Raw genomic sequence first — 23139 nt, forward strand, 5'->3', positions numbered from 1 at the left:
GCCATATCAAACTTATGTTTAATTTGTCTGATATGGCTTAACCGAAAGCTACAAGTTAATTAAAGGCAATCTGTTCTGTCTCTGATATCCTTATCGAGGCTACACAAAACTAAAGGCCAATTCACTGTTGCTTTCAAATGTATGTATTGCAGAAGCACAAAGTCACATTGGGCTCCTGATTTCCTCTATGCAGAAGGGTACAATAATATCTAAAGCATTTCCTAGAAAATGCAAGGCAGTAATCAGGATACAAATTCAATAAGAAGTTGAAGCTCTAGCAGAAGATATATTCTAGTTAGCATGCTGCACTGCATCAAGTATTTCAGAATCCTACAAATTGTGACACTGCAAGTTAGTTACTGCACATAAGGAAAAAGATTATCACCCAATGTTTAGATGAAAGCTAAGTACAAGTGAAGTAATGGAAAATAAGGCTTTATTTTAAAAATTTTAAAAATGAAAAACATGAAAATCATTCAGAGAACAATTCAGAGCACTCCCACCCTGGTTCCATTAAATGATTAGACTTAACAAGTTGTTAGCGGAGGTGGCACTTTAAATGTGGCTGAAACAGTCCAGAAACTTCGCCCCTCACAAAAGGGAAGAATGGAGCTCTAGTCTAAGGGCCTCTCAGGTATCCTCAACACAATGACACAGTCATTAGGAATTCAAGAAATAAAAGGTTTTAGCACAGTTCCCCAAGTAAGAAATGGCTGTTGCTGAAAGCTGTTCAGAAAAAAGGTTGATCCAGTTTAAATGAAATATGCAAGAAGAGCTAATAAACCCAGGGCTTTCTTTGATGCAATCACAAGCTCTCAGTGAAATTTTTCATCGGATGGGTAACTGTAAAACATGCATCCTTTTAAAAGGATGTTCTAATAACAGTACAGGATTAAGGACCTGAAAATAAAGCCTGAGCTAGAGATATATTGATTTGTAAAACCCCTGTTGTTTAATTAGTGTTTAATAATGGTCCTGGCTAGGATCATTATAATCTCATAAGTTTCTAGTTATCATAGTTATAAAAAAGGCAAGTATTAGCCATTGGACTTTTAGGCAGCAACTTCAGGTCTAACTGCAGCTGGCATAATATAAACACTGCATTAGTTTTCAAAGAGGCACATTAAGGGGGGGAGTTTGTGAAAAGCAGTATCTTTAAAATAAGAGTTGTGATTTAAACAACGATCAGCTGTAAATTTTCTTGGCAAGGATTATTTAGAAGCAATATTGCAGTTTTCACACTCTTGTCACCCCATCACAAAGGAATCATTAAACCAGAAGCTTGGAGTTATTTACTTCTGCTTGCAACCCTGGGCAAGTAAAGAATTCAGGATCCTTATTCCCAACCCACGGCTATCTGAATGATTGGTACTTAACAAAACCAATTTACTTTCCTCCAGCATGACAGCTGCCTGGCTTCAACTCCGCAGAACAGGAATATAGTTGGCATCTGGCAAAACAATGAAAATGACAACACTGAAAGAGCGCAACTGAAAGGAGCTAGCCAGCTACTCAGATGCAAGATGTACATTCCTATAAATAAAAGCTACAACTTTTTTAAAGAAAGAAAGCCCAAGTTTAATGTGGGTTTTTTTTCATCAGTTTGGGAGATCTGGAATAAAAATATTCCCTAGTACAGTAACAGAGGCAAATAGCATCTACAAATGAACAAATCCCACTTGTGGAAGATATACATTTAAAAAGGACACTGATTGTAGCTGAACACTGACATGTCCAGTTGCTTGTGGTAACTATTCCTAAAAAAAATATAACTGGCTTAACCAGTTATGCCAAATATCCATCAGTTTTTGATACAAAGAAAAAAGCCACCCAAGTTTGTGTTTTAATGGCATATTTGATACAAGACAGAGAAAGTTAGCATATTGTACCCAAATGGCAGGGCTCTTCAGCCTCACCCATCAAGCATACTTAGCCCCCAACTTCCAGATGAATTTCACTGATCAACTCAGTGAAGGTTTGTAATCCTAGTTTAAATAAATGTACATGGCTGAACAAATGTATCTGCATCCCGGTATGACAAACAGGAATTAAGACTTCTAGGTAAAGATGACATTCCCTGCAAACCTAGTGTATAAAGGCCACACAGAATGTATTACACAAGTCTCCTTGTTTAAACACAGAAAGCAAAACAAATACACTTTCAATATTCTAAACCTCATGGTTGCAAGGAATACTTTAACAGCACTGGCAGATTTTGCCAAATTCTGATTGGCATGCCGAAGGTTATTGGTGCAATCCACGGTTGTCTAACAACGTAATAGCAGGAAGCAAGGCTAGAAAAGACCTTTGCCCAAGATATTGAAAATGCCACTGCCAATGAGTAAATATTGGGCTGACTCAGGCTGCTTCAAATGTTCTGGTCAATGTTAAGATATCTATACTAGTCCTAATTCCTTTCCTGTTGCTGTTCATCTGCCTCCTGAGTTACGAGTTCTTGGGTACCAGGCCACAAAAAATTGGAACATAAAGTTATATAGATACAGCTTCCCAGGAAGTTGTAAAATCCAGGGGTATGCAAGGTAACTTCATCTGGTTACTTTCATCTGCTATAAATTTTGGAAAGGTGTTTGTGCGTTCGCTATGCATTTGGATCCTTCTTAAGATATTGTAACGAAACTTTGCATGATGGTTACTGAGTTCAGACATCAGGTTCTCCTCAATGTTTGGATGCAATTTTGAATCAAGATAGTAGACTGAACCTTACAAACGATACTGATTTTAACTGCACTGGCTGAGCAGCATCAGGTACAAGTCTGCTAGTTTAACTCAAGTGTTTTAAGGAAAAAGAGCCTGGAAGAAAACAGTTATGGGATACAGAAGGCAGCCATCCTTTTAACACATACTGTTGGCATTCACAAAAAATGATAGTTTTGTGCAAGTATGGAGTTAAGGCTGGCAAGTGATATATGGATCCCTGCCTGAGTGATATGGTAGTATTTTGGAAATGAATAATTAGTACTTTCACAATGCATCAGCCAGTAGATGGGAATTCTCCCTAGGTTGCTGGTAATGGGGTAAGCAGAAAAACAAGAAGAATTTTGAAGCATACCCAATTAATCATTAAACTTGCTTTTAAGTGTTATTGGGACATCAGATCTTTTCACTATATTGCAGACCTTCAGGGTAGAGACTGTTGTGTATGGAGGTACAAGACCCATCTTAACACATAACACCCATCTCCATTAACGAAACAAAAAACCTTGAAGCAGCAACATATCCTGAAAGAATACAGCTACCTTAAGATACACACAACCACATCTTATTTCAAGACAAAACACACACACGTAAAAATACCTGCCATATTACAACAGCAGATACGAGTAGGAAGTTTCTGGGCTGCAGAGAAGCAGTTCTTCATAAAATGGGTTTTTTATTGTATTTTTTCAGACTCCATACACTCCATATAAAAAAGCTTTACCTTCATATAATGTTTCCAGAAGCTCCCACAGGGAGAGGTAAAAGAGGCAACTACAGCTTCTTCCATACCTACTTTTTCTGGGGCAAACTTACAAACTTACTGCAAAATCCAGCAGCTTTTCTTTAAAATAGAAAGCATATGTAATTGTGGAAATGGACTGCTGGTTCACACATTACATATCTCACGAATCTTATTAGTCCATGGTTGGTTTGGTGTCATCAACAAATTAAGAATTACAAAAAGGTGCTTCTTACAGGGTGATCATTTTTTACACAACAGAAGGGTACTTAGTTGGATACAGTTAACACAGTGTCTCTTTTTGTGCTCTAGTTAAAGGATCTGCTGACTAGTTACACGCAGCAGAGGTGATAGTTCTGACCTCCAGTTGTAGTGCACGAGAACTCAACTTGTAAACATATGACAATGTTGGAACTTGACAGAGGCTTTCAGGAGCTACCTGCTTATTTTTAAGATTACGTTTTGAATAGATATTCCCCATTTTCTTTTGCCGACTGCACAGAGTTGTGACCCACAGCACAGCCTTGCAGAGGGTGGCATTGTCTTCTGATGTATAACAAAGCTTGTTTGATGGAGTGCAGAAAGTTTTGAGAACATAGAAATCTTTAGTTTTCTCCTTTAGTAAGCAAGAAGTCAGCAGGTAATGGCAAGTAGAAGTTTGGATTTAAAAAATAATAAAAAGGAGTGGTGAAGACTTGAGAAAGCTCCAAGCATACAGCTGACAGGAAGAAGAGAAGACTGTTGGCTGGCTGCAACTGCCTTTAGGTGGGTCTTGTTATCTTTCAGGGATGAGCACGGCTTCCACAAGATTCCCTAATCCTGTCAAAAATAACAACAAAAATAAAAACACAACTTCCTGTCATGTCAGGGCATGCATCTTTTAACTTATGTAAGATGGCAGTAAAAAAAAAAAACTTTTCATAGAGAATCTAATGCACCTCAAGCTTCTTGGAAGTAGCTCCAACATCTTCTGCAGCAGAATCAGAAGTGGCTAGCCAATCATATGACTATCTGAGAAAAGTACTGACATAAATAGCTGGGAAAGAGCCTTTAATTACCCATCAATTCCCATCCTGCTAGCCTTCAAACCACACAAGCAAGAGAGATGAGATGCCATCTTAAGATGTTTACCTCAGCCACAAGCCTTACCAAGAGCAGGACAACAGCTCTTCAGGATCCACCAATAGATAGTATGGTCCACCTGCTGCCTCTGAAGAATGACCCAGTGGTACAAGAGACACCATTTCTTTTCCTTTGTTACCTACCACCCACCATTGGAAGCTTACCAGGCATAAGCTCTGACCTACTATTTGAACATCAACATCTACAACACCAGAGATACATGAAGTCAAGGCTACAAAAAACTACAAAAAACCTGAGAAGTCTCTTCCAAGATATGATTAGCTATTCAAGTCTCACTTAACACCCCTATAAGCATGGAATCTGACTCTCTCTCCTAGGATTTTTATACCTCCACAACATTACCATTTTCAAGGTTAGGAGTTCTGAGCTGGACAAGCAATCAAAATGAATCAAAAGTGAAGAAATCTAGCCACTTTTGATAAATAGAAGTCCCAGTTTAGAGCATTAGAAAGGAGAAAGGAGATGTGTGGGGTAAGGTGGGTTACAAGCACATGGTGAAGCTGCCTCCCTTTATGGACAACTCCCCTATGCTCTCCTTGTCTGCAATTAGCAGCCCAGCCCCACAAATCTGATTAGTTTCCATAATTTGTTGGGTCACCTGGAGGAGCTGCGCTCTTTGCTCACGCAGTCATCGTGGGAGCTTGTATCGCCATTCCCCATCATGCTGCATGTCCTTCGCTTTTTCCTTCTATGCATCATTCCTTCCGTCTCAGAGCTAGAATCACACTAAACAAGAAATGGCAGTAATAAATCCTGGCTATCAAAACAGCAATTCTGATCACTGATTAGTAATAACGTCTACATTGTCTGAGGAACAGCATTATTTCATGGTGACATCTGAAGTGATTACGAGGCTCCTAGAATCTGAGCTGTTAAGAGGCTATTATATTCCTATTTAGATGTCCAAAGATGGGGTAGAATGCAATTAAGCCTCATTTTTGAACATGATGGCTACACCTCTAGAATCTAGTCATTCCTGGAGGTGGGCCCATATCAGTTGGGCTTTGGCCCAAGATTTGGAAATTAAGCCACTTCAGTATTCCTTGGTGGACTGTGCCTGGAGACTGACTTTTTCAACTCCCTAGATCTTACAGTGGCATATCACATGTACAAAAGAAGAAAAAAACACAAGCATAGCTCAATGGTGACTGAGTGTGCTCACTGCCCACAGAATGTTGCTGTCTATTCAAGAGGGGGGAAATGAAAAATGTGGTGGTTGACCTTGAACAGGAACACCTTTTGCTGAAGATTCACTTGTTGATACTACTGACCATCAAAACCTTTTAGATCATCTGCAGGGGTTGGGGAATATAGAAACCATTTATAGATAGGACCAGGACTAGTGATGCAATCATTTTTGCTAAAGCACACCACCTGAAAGTCCACATCCCCCACTCCATAACTGTTGTCATACAACCCCACCCATGACAACATGTGGCATGTCTGATGTAGTAACTTACCTCTGAATCTGAGTCTGAAGAACTGGAACTTGAAGAGCTGGACGAATCACTAGAACTATCAGAAGCAATGCCTGTTGATTCCTGTAAGTCAACAGAATCTGCTAGTGCAGCCAGCTCAGGATGTTCCTGTTTTAGGACCCTTGAAGACAAATTTTCAAGAAATATTTGTTGGCAAACAAACTAATGGATATACACGCAGATGGCAACATTATTGTACATTTTGCACCTGCCCGTATGACACAGCAGACTATTTCACTAGCCAAATGCATCAGCTACAATTCTGGAGTCTGTGTTTACATGCAACTTGGAGCGTTTATTAAAAGTAATTTAACAATATTGACTGGGGTTCTCATGTACAGTATCTAGGTAAAATAAGAAATGGGATACAGATGTTCTTAATTCCCAATATGCTGCTTAAATGTGATCCAAATTCATTCAACAGTTCAAGCTAGCCTGTTCCCGTCAGTGTAACCATTGCAACTTTGAGCTTGCCACCAAAAATACCAGTTGCTGGAAACAACAGGAGAGGGCTATTGCCCATATGTCCTGCTTGTAAGCGTCTCAAAAGGAATCTGAAAGGCGAAAATGAGAAACAGGATGTTGGGCTAGATGGGCCTTCCCTTTTGATCAGTTCAATGGGAAGCCAGATCAGACTACTCACATAGGTAATCTGAGAAATGAGTACTCACAATAGAGTGAGAATGCATCTGTTTCTAGAATAACTTTAACTGATGCTCCTTTTTCACCATGATAATACATTTCAACTACTGAACTAGCCTTTTTATTTGATAGTTGGTAATTGTAAGTTTAAACAAAGTGTTCAAATGCATTCCCTGTCTTAAACTATATGTTTTAAAACACAGTTGAGTCACCTTATTGAATCTTGAAATCCAGAAGCCTAATTCTCCTTCTGGACCACATGCAAGATGTTGCTATTAGAAAGCCACAACCTTTTTCCAAAATGCAAAAACAACTACACCTTCATCACTTCTGTCTTTCAGATATTCTGTCAAGCATCATCCCAAGCGTACTCAGGAAGCAACATTTAGCTTGTACCGCCAGCATCTGGGAAACCACAGAAGTAATGATCACATCTCTCACCTGTACCATTTTCTTGATAATTTTGGTCTTCCCCTTACTGTCTTGTGCCACACCACAGGGAAATTTGTACAGCTGGCAAAGTTCTGAGTGACAGCAATAGTTGTGTCAAGATTGAGAACTACATGCCACCAGCCACCTACAAATGCAACACCACATAAGGTTATAAGCAACCAACTGAAGGAAGCACATTAACTATGCTATTTTTAAATGTAGGCTTGAAAATAGGGAAGAGCATGTTTGGAAACAGAGGTGTATAAGAAGCATCTTTGAAACCCATGTCTCCTGTACAATACTCATTCCAATAATGTCTTGGGATAAACACAAAGGTTTACAAACTTGGTCAAAAATGGCAGCCACCTGTGCCTTAAAGGTGTGAGGAAAGGGAGAATTTTTTCAGCTTTCTAAAATGTAGTGAGAGGTCGGCAAGGCCCTCTGCAAAAGCTACCGCTCAAGTATTCTGTAATGTGCAAGAAACTCAGGGATAGGGTCTTTTCTAAATCACTTCAGGCCAGGCTTTAGCAGACAACAAAAACAAGTTGAGACTTTTCCTGCTTTTATAAACAACCCCAGTTCCTAGACAGTGGTCATCTTCACACATTGTGATAAACCATGCAGTGTTCAGCATGATGTGCATGAGTTGTGTGGCTCAGACTAATGTGACCCATCCTCCCCACAGTCAAGAGGGCAACTTCAGCAGCATTTCATTTTACTTTCACTGGAACAGGAAAATGTTCTTAAAACCCTGACTAGCTTAAAAAGCGAGTTTCAGAAACCAGGGTTTGAAGCTGGCTTGTTTTGAAACCGACAACCAACTTTGTTACAAGCTGCAATCCTTGGTCTTTACAACAGGACAAGCTGAGATAAGTGAAACTGAACAATGTCAAAATCTTCCTCCTTGACACGGAGGACAGAGAAGAAGTATGTAGACCAAAGGCTTACAACCATAAAAACAATAATGAAGAACAGTATCCTACTGCATTATAAACAAACTGAAAAAGGAAAAAAACAACCTAGTTTGGGAGGAAAGGCAGGGTATAAATTTATAAATAAAGCAAACCCATATATGGGAATGAAAATGAGTATTTTTGTCCCCAAATCAACCCCTGATTGACATTGATGAAGAAAATTCAGAGCAGCAGAGCATGACACTACATAAGAGGAGGAAAAAGGACTGCTTAGCAAACAGTGGATGAAATAAAAGGGTTTCCTTATACTCTGGGACTGTTCACCTGATGAGCCATCCTTCTAGGACAGCCTTTCCCAACTTGGTGTCCTCCAAATATTTTACACTACAAATCTCATCAGCCCCAGCCATCATGGTTGATGGTCAGGGCTCATCTGGACCTACTCTATAGGTTCTCCACAGAGAGAACATGTGATGCAGTCCAGTCCCTTGCAGATTTACCTGGAAGTACGCCTCACTGGGTTCAATAGGATTTAGAGTGTTCACTTACTTGGAAGTCCTACCAAACATGGTGAGACTTGCTTCCAAATAAATCTGTGGAAGGCTGGGCTGTTAGCCACAGCATCCAATCAATATATCAAGTAAGACAGAAGACGCAATGAACTTTAAATGATAAATGAAATGGAAGCACAATAGGTTGGTTTTTATTTGGGATCTTATTGTTTCAACTAAATAAAACTATTGTATTTAAACAAAACTGTTTTGTTTTGCTTCAGTATGGTTTTAAAAGAACAAAGGAGTCACAGAAGAATGGAATTCTGTTTCCTCCACTGTTAGTGGCATACTTAATATGTAATCTATGTTGCACAGAAACTCTGTGTCAAATACCAGAGATCTATTTTTAAGATCTGACTTTTTATGATGATAATATTAATTTCCCTCACATATGAAGCTACAATTAAAGACATGATCAATTGATTACATTTACACATTTCTAATGAAAGGAATAAGCACCTAAGACAAAACCAGTTTATAAGGGAAACTGACAAGGCAACTCATGCTAACTGAAGACTGTGATATATTTCTGATACAGAATCAAGAGTTCTACAAAGACAATTGTCAACTGACCAAAAACCCTCCAAACACAAGAGACGGAGGCCTACTCCAGTCTGGTTATTATGTGACATCTGGCTCACGTCCTAGAAGTGTGCATTTAAAAGCCAAAAACCTGATCTGGTCCACAGATCACAGAACCAGTATTTGCTACTGGGTCAGCCCCAACCTGCCAGAGACCATAATACTCATGTACTTGAGTTTCTGAAATTAAAAGTTGGAGGCAGAAGGAGAGAGATTATTTCCCTAAGGAACCAATTGAAATGAGGGTCCAAGTGTTTGCTTCCCTGCTTCATATACCTTTTCTGGAGAGATGCAGGTTTGTACAGATGTGACAAGAGGTGCTAGGCCTTTTGTTAGAGACGCAACGCAAAAGTGATTTTAAGAAGCAAGATCAAGTGGAGTCCACTTGTCCACTTTCGTTTTCTGCTTCCCTTTCACCGTGGAAGTCTCAAAGCTGACAAATTATCTCGCCTATTGTGCCAGTTAATCTGCTTGGAACTGAAAGGACATTATTCAAGGGGCTTCCTCCCACTTCCTAATCTTCAAAGGTTTAGCACATCTCCATCTCGGTTGCCTTGCTGAAGTATACATTATTTCAGGATTACCTCCCATCACATTTGCTATGCATCCTTCTTGCTCAACACACACAGCCTAACATAATAGAATCTATGAAGAAGAATCTTATGACACTTTGTTTTGCATCTGTCCAGGCTTCGATACTGCACCAGAAGTGTATCTTCTATAACTTCTCTTCAGCACAAAACTTAATAAAAGCCCTTACCTGGTACAAAAACAGTCTCTCCTGGTTTTTGCACAATTTCCAAGGGTTTGAACTCAGAAGGCCAAGTGGGAAGCTGAGTCCTTGGATATATTACTCTGAACCAAGTGATGGCTTCATCTTGTTGGTTCCCTCCTTCCTCACGAGTCACTTTGATCAACTCTCTGGGAGTGCTGGTAGGGAAGAGGCACCAGCGTTTGTATCCTTGGACTAAGGAATTCCAGGCACTGGTTCCCAAAGGGTCAATGTGGATGCCTGTACCAGATCGAGGAGGACCCATCACAAACCATCTGCACAAAGGGAAAAACCCAGCAGGGTTACAAACAACTCCGCTATTTTCCTTAACGTGTTTCTCAAAAGCAAGTGTTTTCTTTCCATTTCCAAAGCAGTCTGAGATAAGTTTGCTTTATCTTTTGTTTGTATTTGAGGAGAGATGAAAGCAAAGAGATGAAAGAACGATAAATATTACGCTGCTCTATACAAGTCAGACCATTAGTTCAGTATTGCCTAGGTTAACCAGCAGCTTTCTCCAAGCTCTCCAGAGGCCTTTCCCAGCCTGCTATTCATTTAACTAGAAATTGCATTATTCCGCCTCCCATCCAAGACGAACCCTTCTTCAACCCAGCTGGCTGAGTTATCCCAGAACCTGGGGAGATGTCTCCATAGAAATGTTACAAAGGCAATTAAAAGGTTGATGGCATATAAAAATTAAATTAAAATTTATGATTATGCCAGCATAATGTGAACTGCCCGAGATCTATGGATAAAGGGCGGTGTACAAATCTAATAAATAATAATAGTAAATAGTCAAAAAAAGCCTACAGAAGGCAAGACAAAAGGCAATTTTACCCAAATGAAGAAGTTAGAATACCTTTTGAAAAAGGAAGGTGTAAGAGACTGGGGCATTTTAATTTTATTTCTCATATTGTACTGCAATTTGGAATTCTATGTAATGCAAATATTGTAATATAGCAAAATATAGTAAAAGAAATAAAAGAAGCAACAAAAAATAAATTGGAAATTATGTAGCACTTAGCACAGTTCTGTGGGGGGCATGTTTGGGAACCAATGATCTGTACCATAATTTTGTTACTGAAATATATTAACATGGTACAAGTGTGAAACTGCGGAACCCCCCCCCCCAAAGTAAGGAACCCGATTACCCTGAGATGTAGCTATGAAAAGTATATATAAGCTTAGGAAAATGCACTGCAAAGAATGTAAGCCAAAAATGCGTACTGTCACCAAAAGGGTGACAGTAGGAGTGAGGAGGAACATCTGGCATTGGCATAGGAAGTACAAGGTCATTTCCGTAAAATATGGGTCTTTTATGTCTCTCCATTTCTTATTAGCTCTTCCCTATTATGTTTTTTGTTAACTTTTAGTGAAAGTTCTGAAATAAAAACAACTCTGGCGCACCTATGCTGTATATGCAGGGAAAATGGAAAATGTTGGACCCCTGATGGACTGTGCATCTGTTTAAAAATCACTGCCCTTTGCTGTTTCTATCCCGAGGCATCAAATAACCAGTTTATACCTGTAAGGTGGCCTTCTCTTCTCTCCTGCATACTTGAACAGGTCATCTGTGAAAAACTTAGGCACCCTGTAATCCTCCAAGAGTTTTCTACGCTTCGGGTGCTCTCCATAGCTGCTGTCGAATATATAGAGGGGACTGTCATCCCGCGTGGTCTCCATGTATTCAATGTAATATTTCATTTTCATCTTGACAGAGTACCCATCATTGTCCTCCCCACACTTGAATTTCTGGTTCCTGTATTTGCGTTTCAAACGCTCCAGGGTCCATTTCTCTTGAGCTGGCCATCCTGCCTGAGCATTTAAGAGGACAACCGGCTTGTAAGGCTTCTCAAAACGTTCAATAAATTCTTCCACTGACAAATGGAGTGCGTCTGCCCTTTCCACATTGTCCTGAAAGATGGATAAAGTGTTCTCAATGCAGGATAATGCACATTTAATACTGCAGAATAATAGTGACCATGTTAAGATCCACAGAACAAGGTGCAGATCAAGCCTTATACTGAATCAACCAGTCAATAAGAAATATACATTAAGCAGCCACCCAAAAAAATATTCCTTAGTTCTACAAGCACATAGACTCATCCAGGCAACCAATAGGCAGTGAATTTTATTCTGAATGCATCTGAGTAATAGCACTATGTGATCCACACTTTTAAAAATGTTTTTAAATGGCCAGATAATCTGATATGCTTAATGAAATACAAGAGATTCTAGTCCTTAACTGGCACCCTCAAGGAAAAACACTGTGTATGGTAATAATTATTTTAATATAATTTCTACAACACTTTAACAGTGCTACCATATACATGTCTATTCAAATGGAAGCCCCATTGATTTCAGCAGGACTTACTCAGATAAACAAATACAGCCTCAGTGTACAAAGGAATTTAAAATATAGCAATAAAACTGACAATTACAGATCCCCCTTTAGATAGGACAGCTTCAAAACACATAAATTTTGTTCTACACTGAAAACATGCAGTTCTAAATGATTCTATTCAATGAGTGAAATCAGAGGGATAGAGAAAACATTGCAACTTAATCCAAAGTCACCCAAGATTCTTGCTACAGCTAAAAGTTCTCTGTACTAATAGTGAAGTACTTGAATGGAAATTTCCATTCCTCTTCATGTCTAAATTGCTATGCATTAAGATAAGATATTACTTTGTATTTCAACACACATCAACAGATCCCCCTCCTACATTTATGTCACACCATAAAGATTCCAAAGTTTCAAGATAACCAAGTTATGTCAAACAGTCAGATCTGTAAACATCTGCAACACATTAAGCCTGATCATATGGAGATTTGCTCAGAAGCCCCACCAAGTTCAATGTGCAGAGGATTGCACATTAAGAGTAATTTTATGGTCCATAATATTCTTGGAAACAGACTATTTTTGGTGTGCTTATGATTTGAATTTTAAATGGTTGCTTTCCACTCCGAGAGTAGAGTTACAGATACAAAAAATAGAATGAGACCAGAAGCCTTAGATTCATGTTTCCTTGATAACTACCCACTGTAAAGATGACACAGGATTCTATGTTACATAAGGAAGCTTATTCAGTGTTAAAAACTCAGATATATACACTAGGAAGCAAATGACTCCTTAAACCAGGATTACAGTCGCCCAAACAGAATGTCTAGCTGCCATTTCTGGCAGCTGTGCCAGACAACTCAAAGGTTGTATTTTTCAGTAACACTTTTTGATTCTTAAAATTCATTCTATATGTGCAGATAAATATAATGGATAGAATTCAACTGGATGTGTTGCTAGTGTGTGAAGACAGTCAAGATCCAAGAATCCCCAGGCTTGAACCTCCTGGTGCTTGGGCATCTTCACTTGGTTACAACTGTTCTTGGCACCTGGCAAATTTAGAATGCTGTATACAACAAGTTCTGCTTTGTGTCGCTTGTTCCAAAACTATTGAGACAAGATTTGTACAGTTTCTTGAGAATACGGATGTTCTTGAGTTAACAACCGATTTATTTCCCAGATCTCCAGCAACAAGTGTTCTACCACTTTTCACAGCATACTCATAAGCTCACTCTCTCTGGGTACCATATAAAATAAAGAACCATGGATGGCAAGACAGTCCCAAACGGCTTTCTGTTCCCAGGGTGTGCTCTGAAGGCACATAGCTGAAGCTATGGAGGTGTTCAGTCTGACACCGCCTGGCAAACCACTTATATGCCACCTTAGGTTCCATGGTCAGAGAAAGCAGGACAAAAATGGAAGAAAATAGGGAAAGAGCAGCTACTTATGCTCTTGCAAAGTACTTTTTTAAAAATGCCAATGGGAAAAACCTCAAATCTGCAGCAACAGTTGCACTGACAAGACTAAAGCTTTATCCCCATTCACGTGAAAGGAGACCCCACTGAACAATGTACAGTAGCTTGCTTCTAAGCTGACATCTATCAGCTTGCGCCACAGAGTTAAGTGAAGCATGCAAGTGCATACAAGCAGCCTCTGGTGATTGCGGGTTCCAGTCCAGGAAAGTTCACACCACAATACACCTTAGTCTTCAAGGGATCACAAGACTTCTGCTTTCCCCATACCTGTATACACATTATATACAGTTTGTATGTACACACACACACACACACACACACACCCTATGTGGTTTTATGATGAATCAAAAGGGAAACGGGCACGCGTTCACGGGGTGGCTGTTGTGGGTTAAGCCCCTTTGCCCCTAGGTAGGACTGGCACCTGCCTAACCTTGCCCGGTTTCACGCAGGATCCGGCCTTGAGCCTCTCCCCGACTCCCTGCGCCCCACAGCCCTTCTCCCCCTTCCCTCCCCGCCATTTTCCTGCCCCTTTTCACCTCCCCGCGCCCGCTTCACCTTGCAGGCTGCGGGGCTAAGCGGGAAGCTCTCGCAGTAGTTGTGCCGGGTCCAGTCGAGGGAGTCCTTGAGCTCCGGCCGGGCGCTCCGCTTCGCCTCGCGGATGCGCTTCTTGCTCTTGTGGTTCATGCTCCCGCTGCCGGCGCCTTCGCCGCCGCCGTCTCCTCCTCCTCCTTGGTCCGCCGTCTCTTCAGGCTACGGATCCGCCGCGGAGACACCCCGCCCGAAGGAGCAGCGCCCCGCAGCTTCCAGAAACCTCACGCCCGCGCCTCCTTGCTCCGCTGCCAAACGCCGCTGCCTCCTCAGCCTCGCTCCAGGCATCGCTCCTTCCCATTGGCCGGCGCTTCTCGGCCCTCCCTTGCGCAGGCAGCGCCGATTGGATGACTCTGGCAGCGGAAAGAGGGCGCCGAGAGGGAAGGATTGGAGGAGGCGGAGGAAGCGGCGCCGCCTCCGCCGCCGCCATCTTGAGAAGTCAATCGCCCACCTTTCAAGGGGCTGCGTCGCCGCAGTGAAATGTGCAAAAGTTGTGGCAGGCTCTTGCCGTTTTTGTTGTTTTATTATTTTAAAAAAATACGGGAACTGCACTGCCGTTTAGGGAGGAATGGTGCATAAGTTGTGGCTGGCTGGCGTGAGTCAGAAAGCCTGTTCCCAATGCCGGTCTGGATTGTAAGAGAGGAGAGGCTGAAAGAAGAGAAACAATCACACAGGCATGTGGCACCGTGAAGACCTAATCCTAACGCATAAGGTTTCGTGGACTCGAGATTCCTCAGATGCACCGTGAAGCGGCCTTGAGGTCACGAAAGCTTTTGCCCCAATGCATGTGTTCATAAGGGGACACACACAACTCTTTGGGTGGTATTCAACTCAGGGGAGACCCACTTAAATGCAAGAACAAATTAATTTCAAGTTAATTTCAGTAGGTGTACTCTGAGTAGAACTTCGTCGAATCCCACCCTTCGTTTTTGCTACACGACAGTTACCCCTTCCAGGAAAGAAAGAGACGCATTAAAGGCTGCAACCATCGCTCGAGGAGATGGTTAAACAATGCATGTTGAATCATACTTAAAGTCAGTGGCTCAGTCCCAGCAAGTGTGCAAACGATTGCAGCATTATGGACAAAGCGTGCTGGATATGCTCAGTCAGGGTGAGGTGCTTTATATTTCTTGGAAACAACATGTGACATTCTTTATTTGCGTCCAACCCAGACATAACCGGACTCTGCGCAGGGATGAGGATCATGTCGCAATGTGGGTCTGATCACAGGTGCCTGATATCGTGCATCGGATGGAAGTAGGTCCCACGGAAGTTCTTCAAAAAGAACCAAGAACTAAAAACTTCCATGCATCTAAATGGATCCACGAAAGCTCCTGGCCATTATCAGTCAGCTGCATTTCACCTCATCAGATTTTTATTTTTATTATTTTTTTAACTCCGTAGTAGTAATGCATTAATTGAACCAACAGCGGTACTTCGAACCATGAAGACTGAATAAAACAAAAATTAAAAGGCGAGGGACCTCTGCTGCAGCACAAACTCCATCATCCCGTCTGCTGCTTTTCCTAATCCCACCCTCCTCGTAACTGGCTGCGATAGGGTGCTTGGCCGGAAGACGCCTTTAACGTTCTTGACTGCGAATGGTCCACTTAGACATCAGTCCATAGCGAGTAAGAGACAGCCAATGCTCAGGAAGCACCTCATGGTTGTCTGTCTATGTACCGGGAGCTTTCCTTCTTGCCGGGAAAAGGGTTCCCATGTGCGAGCCGGAATGCAAATTCAGTGTGAGGGAGTACAGGTTTGCAGGAGAGCATCCGGAGGAGGAGGAAGAAGAAAGAGATCAGCTAGTGGTGCTTATTCCTGAGGTGCTGATCCATCATCATTTTTTAAATGCGTATTTGCAGGAAGCAAAATTTGGAACTATGCAATTTAAAGCTAAAGAAATATGGGGCAGGAGATACATATACAGAAATATGTGTATCAGATGCGTCTGCATTTACTAGTAAATTGCACACGAATCATTTGGTGTTGCTTGCCACTTAGAGACATTTTAATGAAAGCCGCTTAATTTATTTAGTTGTTTTCATGTTTTCTCTAGGAGAAAACTAAGGGCAATTTTATGGGATTTTAAAAATGTTTTTATTTTGTGTGTGTGGTAAGCTTCGTTTTAAAATAAAACGAATTGTGAAGATGAAAAGGTAGCCTTGTTATTTTAGTCCCTCCCTGCAAAGGTTTGGCAGGACATTCTGTTGCAAAAGAAAATCTGTTGACAAGGAGGTAACAATGACGACATTTCGTCTTAGTTCAGGACTATTTAAATTTCAAGTATTGATCTGAAAGTGGAAACCACTTAGGTTGCAATCTTGTGCCCACTTAGATGGGCATAAATCCCATTGAACTAAATGGAGCATTCTTCTGAGTAGAGATGTACAAGACTGCACTGTTAGTCCGTTATGCTGATTTTTTCCCTTAGCGTTCACCAGCAGCTGGAAATCTGATGGCTCTGCCATAATATTCCTGTGATCCATTGGCACAATTTGTTCCATTATTTGTGAATCACTGAAGTAAGGTACAGGTGATCATTTTGTAGGACAAATCAATGAATTCAGGAATTTTTTTCAGTCTCTTTTGTATTTCAAGCTTCTTTTTGCTCTGCAGATCTTTGCCACTTCTACTCTCTCACAACTAAACAAATCACAGCATATATGCACTGTCTCGACCATTTGCGCATGTTTATGTATGGTTCATGCCTCAGTGATGTGCCAGACTGGGTTGAAACTTCAGCACAGTTTGCATTTATGTTTAATAATAATAATAATAATAATAATAATAATAATAATACTTTTTATTTATATCTCGCCCTCCCCAGCCGAAGCCGGGCTCAGGGCGGCTAACAACAATAAAACAGTACAAAAGTACAGCATAAACAACATTCTAAAATCATTCATTATAAAATTAATTAATTCAAGCCACTGGCAACCATTGGGCCAGAGCTCCGCGAAGATTGCCGAGGGAGGGAGTCAGGCTGTGCCCTGGCCAAAGGCCTGGTGGAACAGCTCTGTCTTGCAGGCCCTGCGGAAAGATGAACATTCTAAAATCATTCATTATAAAATTAATTAATTCAAGCCACTGGCAACCATTGGGCCAGAGCTCCGCGAAGATTGCCGAGGGAGGGAGTCAGGCTGTGCCCTGGCCAAAGGCCTGGTGGAACAGCTCTGTCTTGCAGGCCCTGCGGAAAGATGTCAAGTCCCGCAGGGCCCTGGTCTCTTGTGACAGAGTGTTCCACCAGATCGGAGCCACAGCCGAAAAAGCCCTGGCTCTAGTTGAGGCCAGCCTAACTTCTCTGTGGCCTGGGACCTTCAAGATGTTTTTATTTGAAGACCGCAAGTTTCTCTGTGGGGCATACCAGGAGAGGCGGTCCCGTAGGTACGAGGGTCCTAGGCCATATAGGGCTTTAAAGGTTAAAACCAGCACCTTAAACCTGATCCTGTACTCCACCGGGAGCCAGTGCAGCTGGTATAGCACCAGGTGAATGTGATCTCACAGCGAAGACCTCGTAAGGAGTCTCGCTGCAGCATTCTGCACCCGCTGGAGTTTCTGGGTAAGTCTCAAGGGCAGCCCCACGTAGAGCGAGTTACAATAATCCAGTCTGGATGTGACCGTCGCGTGGATCACAATGGCTAGGTCAGGGCGAGAGAGGTAAGGAGCCAACTGCTTAGCTTGGCGGAGATGGAAAATACCGCCTTTGTTATAGCTGCAATCTGCGCCTCCATGGAAAGGGAGGTGTTGAAGATTACACCCAAACTCTTAACGGACGGTGCTGGCACTAATTGCGCCCCCGCAAGAATAGGAAGAGTATATGTGTTTGTCTGTGAATTTGTCCTTTATGCACAAGTGCTTTATAGGTAATTTGACTTCTTATCTCTATGTGTTAATTTAGCAAATACAATGTAAGGTTGACAAATGCTTCCATAACACATCTTTTCTTTTTTTGACATTGGCTAAAACCAGTGCTTTCATTCTGGGGGGACACATACCTCTAAATATTTTGTGGATCTTTGTGCTTTTGTCCATTTACTGTACTGTATTTATTTTCCCCGATTTAAACTATAAAATGGTGATTTTCTTGAGTCAAAAAGGGAGTACCCCTAAACATTTTTTTAGAAAAAAAAGCACTGACTATAACTATGATAAAGTTACAAGACTTAATGTTACTGGTGGAATAATAGTGGCAACACTGACATTCTTTAAAATGTGCAAATGTTCAATGCTGCTGCTAGCCTCTTTTGTATAAGATTGTAACAGTGCTTTAGATTACATAGACTCTAACGGTCCCAGTTGATGTGTTACGTCATTTTTTAAATTGGTTATGTTGGGTCTCTATCCTGGCAACCAGCAACCATCATTTTGCTTCACTGAATTTCACTGGCACTGTATAGCTGATCAATGACAGCAACTCCTTTTATGGACACCCAGAAGAAAAAACACAATTGTCTTCTACAAAACAAGTATGATTCCCCCTTGACACAATTTCAATTGCAGCTCTCTCTCAGTACAGTGGTACCTTGGGTTAAGTACTTAATTCGTTCCGGAGGTCCGTTCTTAACCTGAAACTGTTCTTAACCTGAAGCACCACTTTAGCTAATGGGGCCTCCTGCTGCTGCCGCACTGCCAGAGCACGATTTCTGTTCTCATCTTGAAGCAAAGTTCTTAACCTGAGGTACTATTTCTGGGTTAGCAGAGTCTGTAACCTGAAGCGTATGTAACCTGAAGCATATGTAACCCGAGGTACCACTGTATGTGATTTCTAATGAAAAATCCCATTACAAAAAGGAAAACTGATGAAAACTTAAAATGCACTTGTATCATGTTTCTTTAAAACATGTTTCTGAAGCAAACATGTTTTACAGCAAGATGTCCTTTTTTCAGGTCCTTGATCCCCAATATGGCATGTACGTTTGGCCCTGTGCAGTGGTTCTGGCCCAATATGTGTGGTTTCATAGAAGACTAGTCTGCGGCAAGAGAATTTTGGAGGTAAATCATCGTAATCATGTTATCATCATCTTCATCATTATAAAATTTACCCGCCCTTTGCCAGCAGGTCCCAGTGCTGGTTACAATTAAAAAGTGAAAATAGATTAGTCACAGGAATAGGGTAGGCCCTGAAAACACACATGGAAATGCAGCACCTTGGATTATAGGTTTATAGTATGAAATTATAATTTTAAAATAAAGTAAAACTATGTTTTTAAAACATGGGTGTGACCCTTCAGATGTTATCTAGCTCTCTGCAACAGAGAGGGCTTTGACAGGATCAACTCTATCCACTGGAAAATCCTCTATAGTATTCAGGAATCCCTAGTTCCATAAATCTCTGGGACATGGACCATATGAATAGGGTAGCAGACCATGCACTATTATACCTGCTTCCCCATTCAAGCTTTCCTGCTAAAAACTGCAACAAGCAAATGTAGACCAGACCACAACTGTTGACACAGTTCATTTCTGAAGGAAACACTTAATCAAAGATTAAATTACTGCTTTCTAGGATGGTTCTAAGTAGAAAAAGACCTTAGAAATCGGATTGTGCAATGAAACAGAGGCTTCTAGTGAGTAAACTGCTGGTATGTTTTCATTTGTGTCATTTAGCAGTTAACGATGATCATGAGGAAAAAACACACCCACGCTGTACTAAAGTTCTGAACTCATTACACATGTATTTGGTGTTAAAAATAAGTTTTTACTCTGTTTAGATTGGAGCAGGTGTGAGTCTTCCTGGGATAGTGGCAGCAAAATGCGGAGCAGAAATTATATTGTCAGATAACGCTGAATCCCCTCAGTGTTTGGACAACTGTCGAAGAAGCTGCCAGATGAATAACCTCTCAGGAGTATATGTCATAGGACTCACCTGGGGTCATGTATCACCCAGTCTATTGGCCTTACCTCCAGTGGACATTATTTTGGCATCCGACGTTTTTTTCGAACCAGAAGGTAATTCTAAAGTTTTATCTACTGCTGTGCATGTTCTGAGCATCCGTGTGAAGATAGCATAGCATAGAATTTGACACCAAATTTAATTGGTGTGAATGGTGGCTACAAAAACCTGAGTAGTTCCTCAGCTCTCTTTGGCCAATCCTGTCTGCCATGTGTGTTATCCAAATTGGTGAAGAAAATATTATTCCCCTTGATTTATATATCTTATTTTTTTACACAGAGGCTGTGGTTAACAGTGCAAATATTGGAAAAGTGGTTCCACATGCAAATTATGTACACTGATAATAGTTGCCATGCAGTAAAATACTAGTGATGTGGAAACTAGCAAAGGAAATTAAAATAAAAAAGGATATTCCTTCCTGCTTAAAGGTCCAGGTGTCATTCTTAGAATATTTGTGAATTAAGTATTTGACATGAACTTTGACTTAGTCTCTAATATATTGAAATTCCTAAAACTTTCGGGAGCACTTAGTCTTAGACTATCATCAAAACACAAAGTGTGGGAGCTCTGCAATGAAAGAAATGGTAAATCATTGATTTGAAGCACTGCAAGAGTATACTAGGATAGAGCAAATTTCAAAGTAAATGGGAGCTTTTCTTAAATTACTGAATTAGTGACTCATGGAAATTTAACAAAGTATTTAATATCTAGCAAAGTAGCAAATATTTGCTTTTCATTAATATATATCAGACTAAGTATCATTAGTCAATTATATGAAAATGAATTCATTTTCTTATATTCCAGTCTTCCTTCTGACAAGAGCAGAATGGCCAACATGAAGCTGTTCTGGACCATTACTCATCTTGGTCAGCATTTTCTATTGCTAAAGGTCTATGTGAAAAAAGCAACTTGGTCCTACACTTTCTTTTGGATGTAGTTTTGATCAGGGCCAGATTCTTAAGCAGGATAAGAATGCAATGACCTGGGGGCCACTATTTTCATAATGCTGTGGTTTTAAAAATACAGGTATTGAACCGCAACAAAAATCCCTTCAAGCTGGAAGCACATCAGAAATGAAAACTGTAGTTACAAAAGTATTTTGTGTGTTTGAATTTGTAGAAAAGTCCATCAAGACTGTTAGCAAAGTAGTAAAAATAAAGTTTGAGAACCACTAGTCTATAGGGCTGGAGAACCTGTGGTCCTCCAGATGTTGCTGGACTTTGAAGTCTCATCGGCTTGGCTGTGAGGATTTTGTAATCTATTCCGACTTGCTGTGGATATCATGTAGTGAACTTTTCAAACTCTTCTCATTACCCAAGGTATTTTAATGAAGCCAAATCCCAACATCTCTGTTTGCGAAGTGTCTACACCATCAAGCCATGGCCCACTCCCCTATGAATTATAATACTGTTGATTCAATTGTTGTTCAAGTGATAGCACAATGAATTGGGCACCTGCCAGTCTTAAGGCTGCAAAATTCTGCATACTAGATGGCACCTGACACAAACAGGACAGCAACACACCATCCTCACTCTTTCATGTGCTTGTAATCATTTTAATTTTTACAATCTTAGGAGCTGCAAATAACCATTATCATGGCAGTATGGGAACATACACTGTGGCCTTTTATTGGTATGTGGTAGACAGGCAGAATATTCCACCTGCGCTTTCTTAAAAAAAATAGTCCAGACCAGTAAAGGGTATGTAAAGCTACCTGATACACGTGTGTGTATGTACAGTGTAATATTTTTCTGCACGTGTCACATGGGAATAGTATTCTGAAATGGGAATCAGATACAATGGTTGTACGTTTATTCAGCAGGATAAACAAATAATATTGTTGCAAGGGTGGGGAACCTTTGGTTCCCCAACTCCCATTAGCCCAAGCCAGTATAACCATGGGCCAAGGATGCGGTTGGCAGTCCCATTCACTACCCATTCTGTAGAAACTTGGGTCAAGATCTGAAAAACAGACAGAACTCATGTGCAAAACTGGATGAAAGGCGCCCACTCTAAAAGAACAAAGCCTATATGAAGAGGCTTTTTAGAATAGACGTTACTACAACTTATACTTCTGATAACAGTATGCCATTGTACAGTAAAATATAGTGCACAGAATTTACGAACTTCTACACATTTATATCCCTTCTCCAACATGGAATAAATGGCAGCTTAGGTTTTTAAAGACCAAAGTAAAAAAGGCACAAAAGTAAAATGCCACCACTTTACAGTATTATTGCATTAAATACTTCTGTTATTTCATAGACTTTGAAGATGTTCTAAGTACAGTGCACTACCTAATGGAAAAGAATCCGCATGCTCAGTTCTGGACTACACATCAGATCAGAAGGTATGCTTACGAATTTCCCATTTTGGTATTTTGTTTCAAGCATTTTCACAGGGCATACTGATGGACCCTGGTCTGAAATGTGCACACTATTAGTTTATTACAATTTCTGTATTTTTACAAGGTGTTCTGTGACTTGTAACCTTGAAGTGTTACTGAGAAGCCAGTTTTAAAATACGTTGGCGATTACACAAGCCTAGGTATTGAATGATAAAGATTCAAGTGCTGACTGGTGTTTCTTTCAGTGCTGACTGGACTATTGAAGGACTGCTTCACAAATGGGAAATGGAAAGCATCTGTGTGCCCTTGCAGTCCTTTGAGGCCAACAAGGAACAACTGGCAGGCTCTACTCTTCCGGGGAGACATACTATTGAAATGCTGATCCTCACAACAAATAAAGCAACCAAGTCAGATCCTGTTACTGTTTAAAAGAGGTTTGCTTTGATGTGTTTTAAAATAAAAGTTATTTACCTCTAACACATTTGGGTTGGATATACTAGCAAGCTGTACATTCAGCCAGT

At 40.7% G+C, this 23139-nt stretch overlaps 2 protein-coding genes across 7 annotated transcripts in view; one reads left to right on the plus strand and one right to left on the minus strand.

Moving 5' to 3' along the window:
- The window catches only part of JMJD6 (jumonji domain containing 6, arginine demethylase and lysine hydroxylase), a 79868-nt gene extending 65173 nt beyond the window's left edge, over positions 1 to 14695 (minus strand). Inside the window, exons 1-7 of one of the 4 annotated variants that reach the window (XM_083487625.1) lie at positions 14343 to 14695; positions 11497 to 11885; positions 9963 to 10249; positions 7162 to 7297; positions 6061 to 6199; positions 5199 to 5326; positions 420 to 4276 (exon numbers count right to left, since the gene is read on the minus strand). In XM_083487625.1, coding sequence (XP_083343751.1) covers positions 4240 to 4276; positions 5199 to 5326; positions 6061 to 6199; positions 7162 to 7297; positions 9963 to 10249; positions 11497 to 11885; positions 14343 to 14471 — 1245 coding nt within the window. In that variant the 5' untranslated portion in view covers positions 14472 to 14695 and the 3' untranslated portion in view covers positions 420 to 4239. Of the gene's footprint in view, positions 1 to 419; positions 4277 to 5198; positions 5327 to 6060; positions 6200 to 7161; positions 7298 to 9962; positions 10250 to 11496; positions 11886 to 14342 lie in introns of those variants that run through there. The other 3 variants (XM_083487624.1, XR_014522123.1, XM_083487626.1) reach the window with 3 other exon arrangements.
- Positions 14696 to 14829: 134 nt separating this feature from the next.
- METTL23 (methyltransferase 23, arginine) lies at positions 14830 to 23097 on the plus strand. 3 transcript variants are annotated; one of them, XM_083487711.1, is made up of 6 exons: positions 14830 to 15632; positions 15806 to 16201; positions 19266 to 19370; positions 20090 to 20327; positions 22537 to 22621; positions 22864 to 23097. In XM_083487711.1, the coding sequence occupies exons 2-6, from the start codon at positions 16094 to 16096 to the stop codon at positions 23045 to 23047; spliced, it is 720 nt and encodes a 239-aa protein (XP_083343837.1). In that variant the 5' UTR covers positions 14830 to 15632; positions 15806 to 16093; the 3' UTR covers positions 23048 to 23097. The 3 variants fall into 3 exon arrangements, with proteins under 3 accessions (XP_083343837.1, XP_083343839.1, XP_083343838.1); XM_083487713.1 differs by having other exon boundaries at positions 15806 to 16006; XM_083487712.1 differs by lacking the exon at positions 15806 to 16201.
- Positions 23098 to 23139: the final 42 nt, after the last annotated feature.

The sequence above is a fragment of the Podarcis liolepis genome (assembly GCF_965112155.1).
Source record: "Podarcis liolepis genome assembly, chromosome: 2".
Classification (NCBI taxonomy): Eukaryota; Metazoa; Chordata; class Lepidosauria; order Squamata; family Lacertidae; genus Podarcis; species Podarcis liolepis.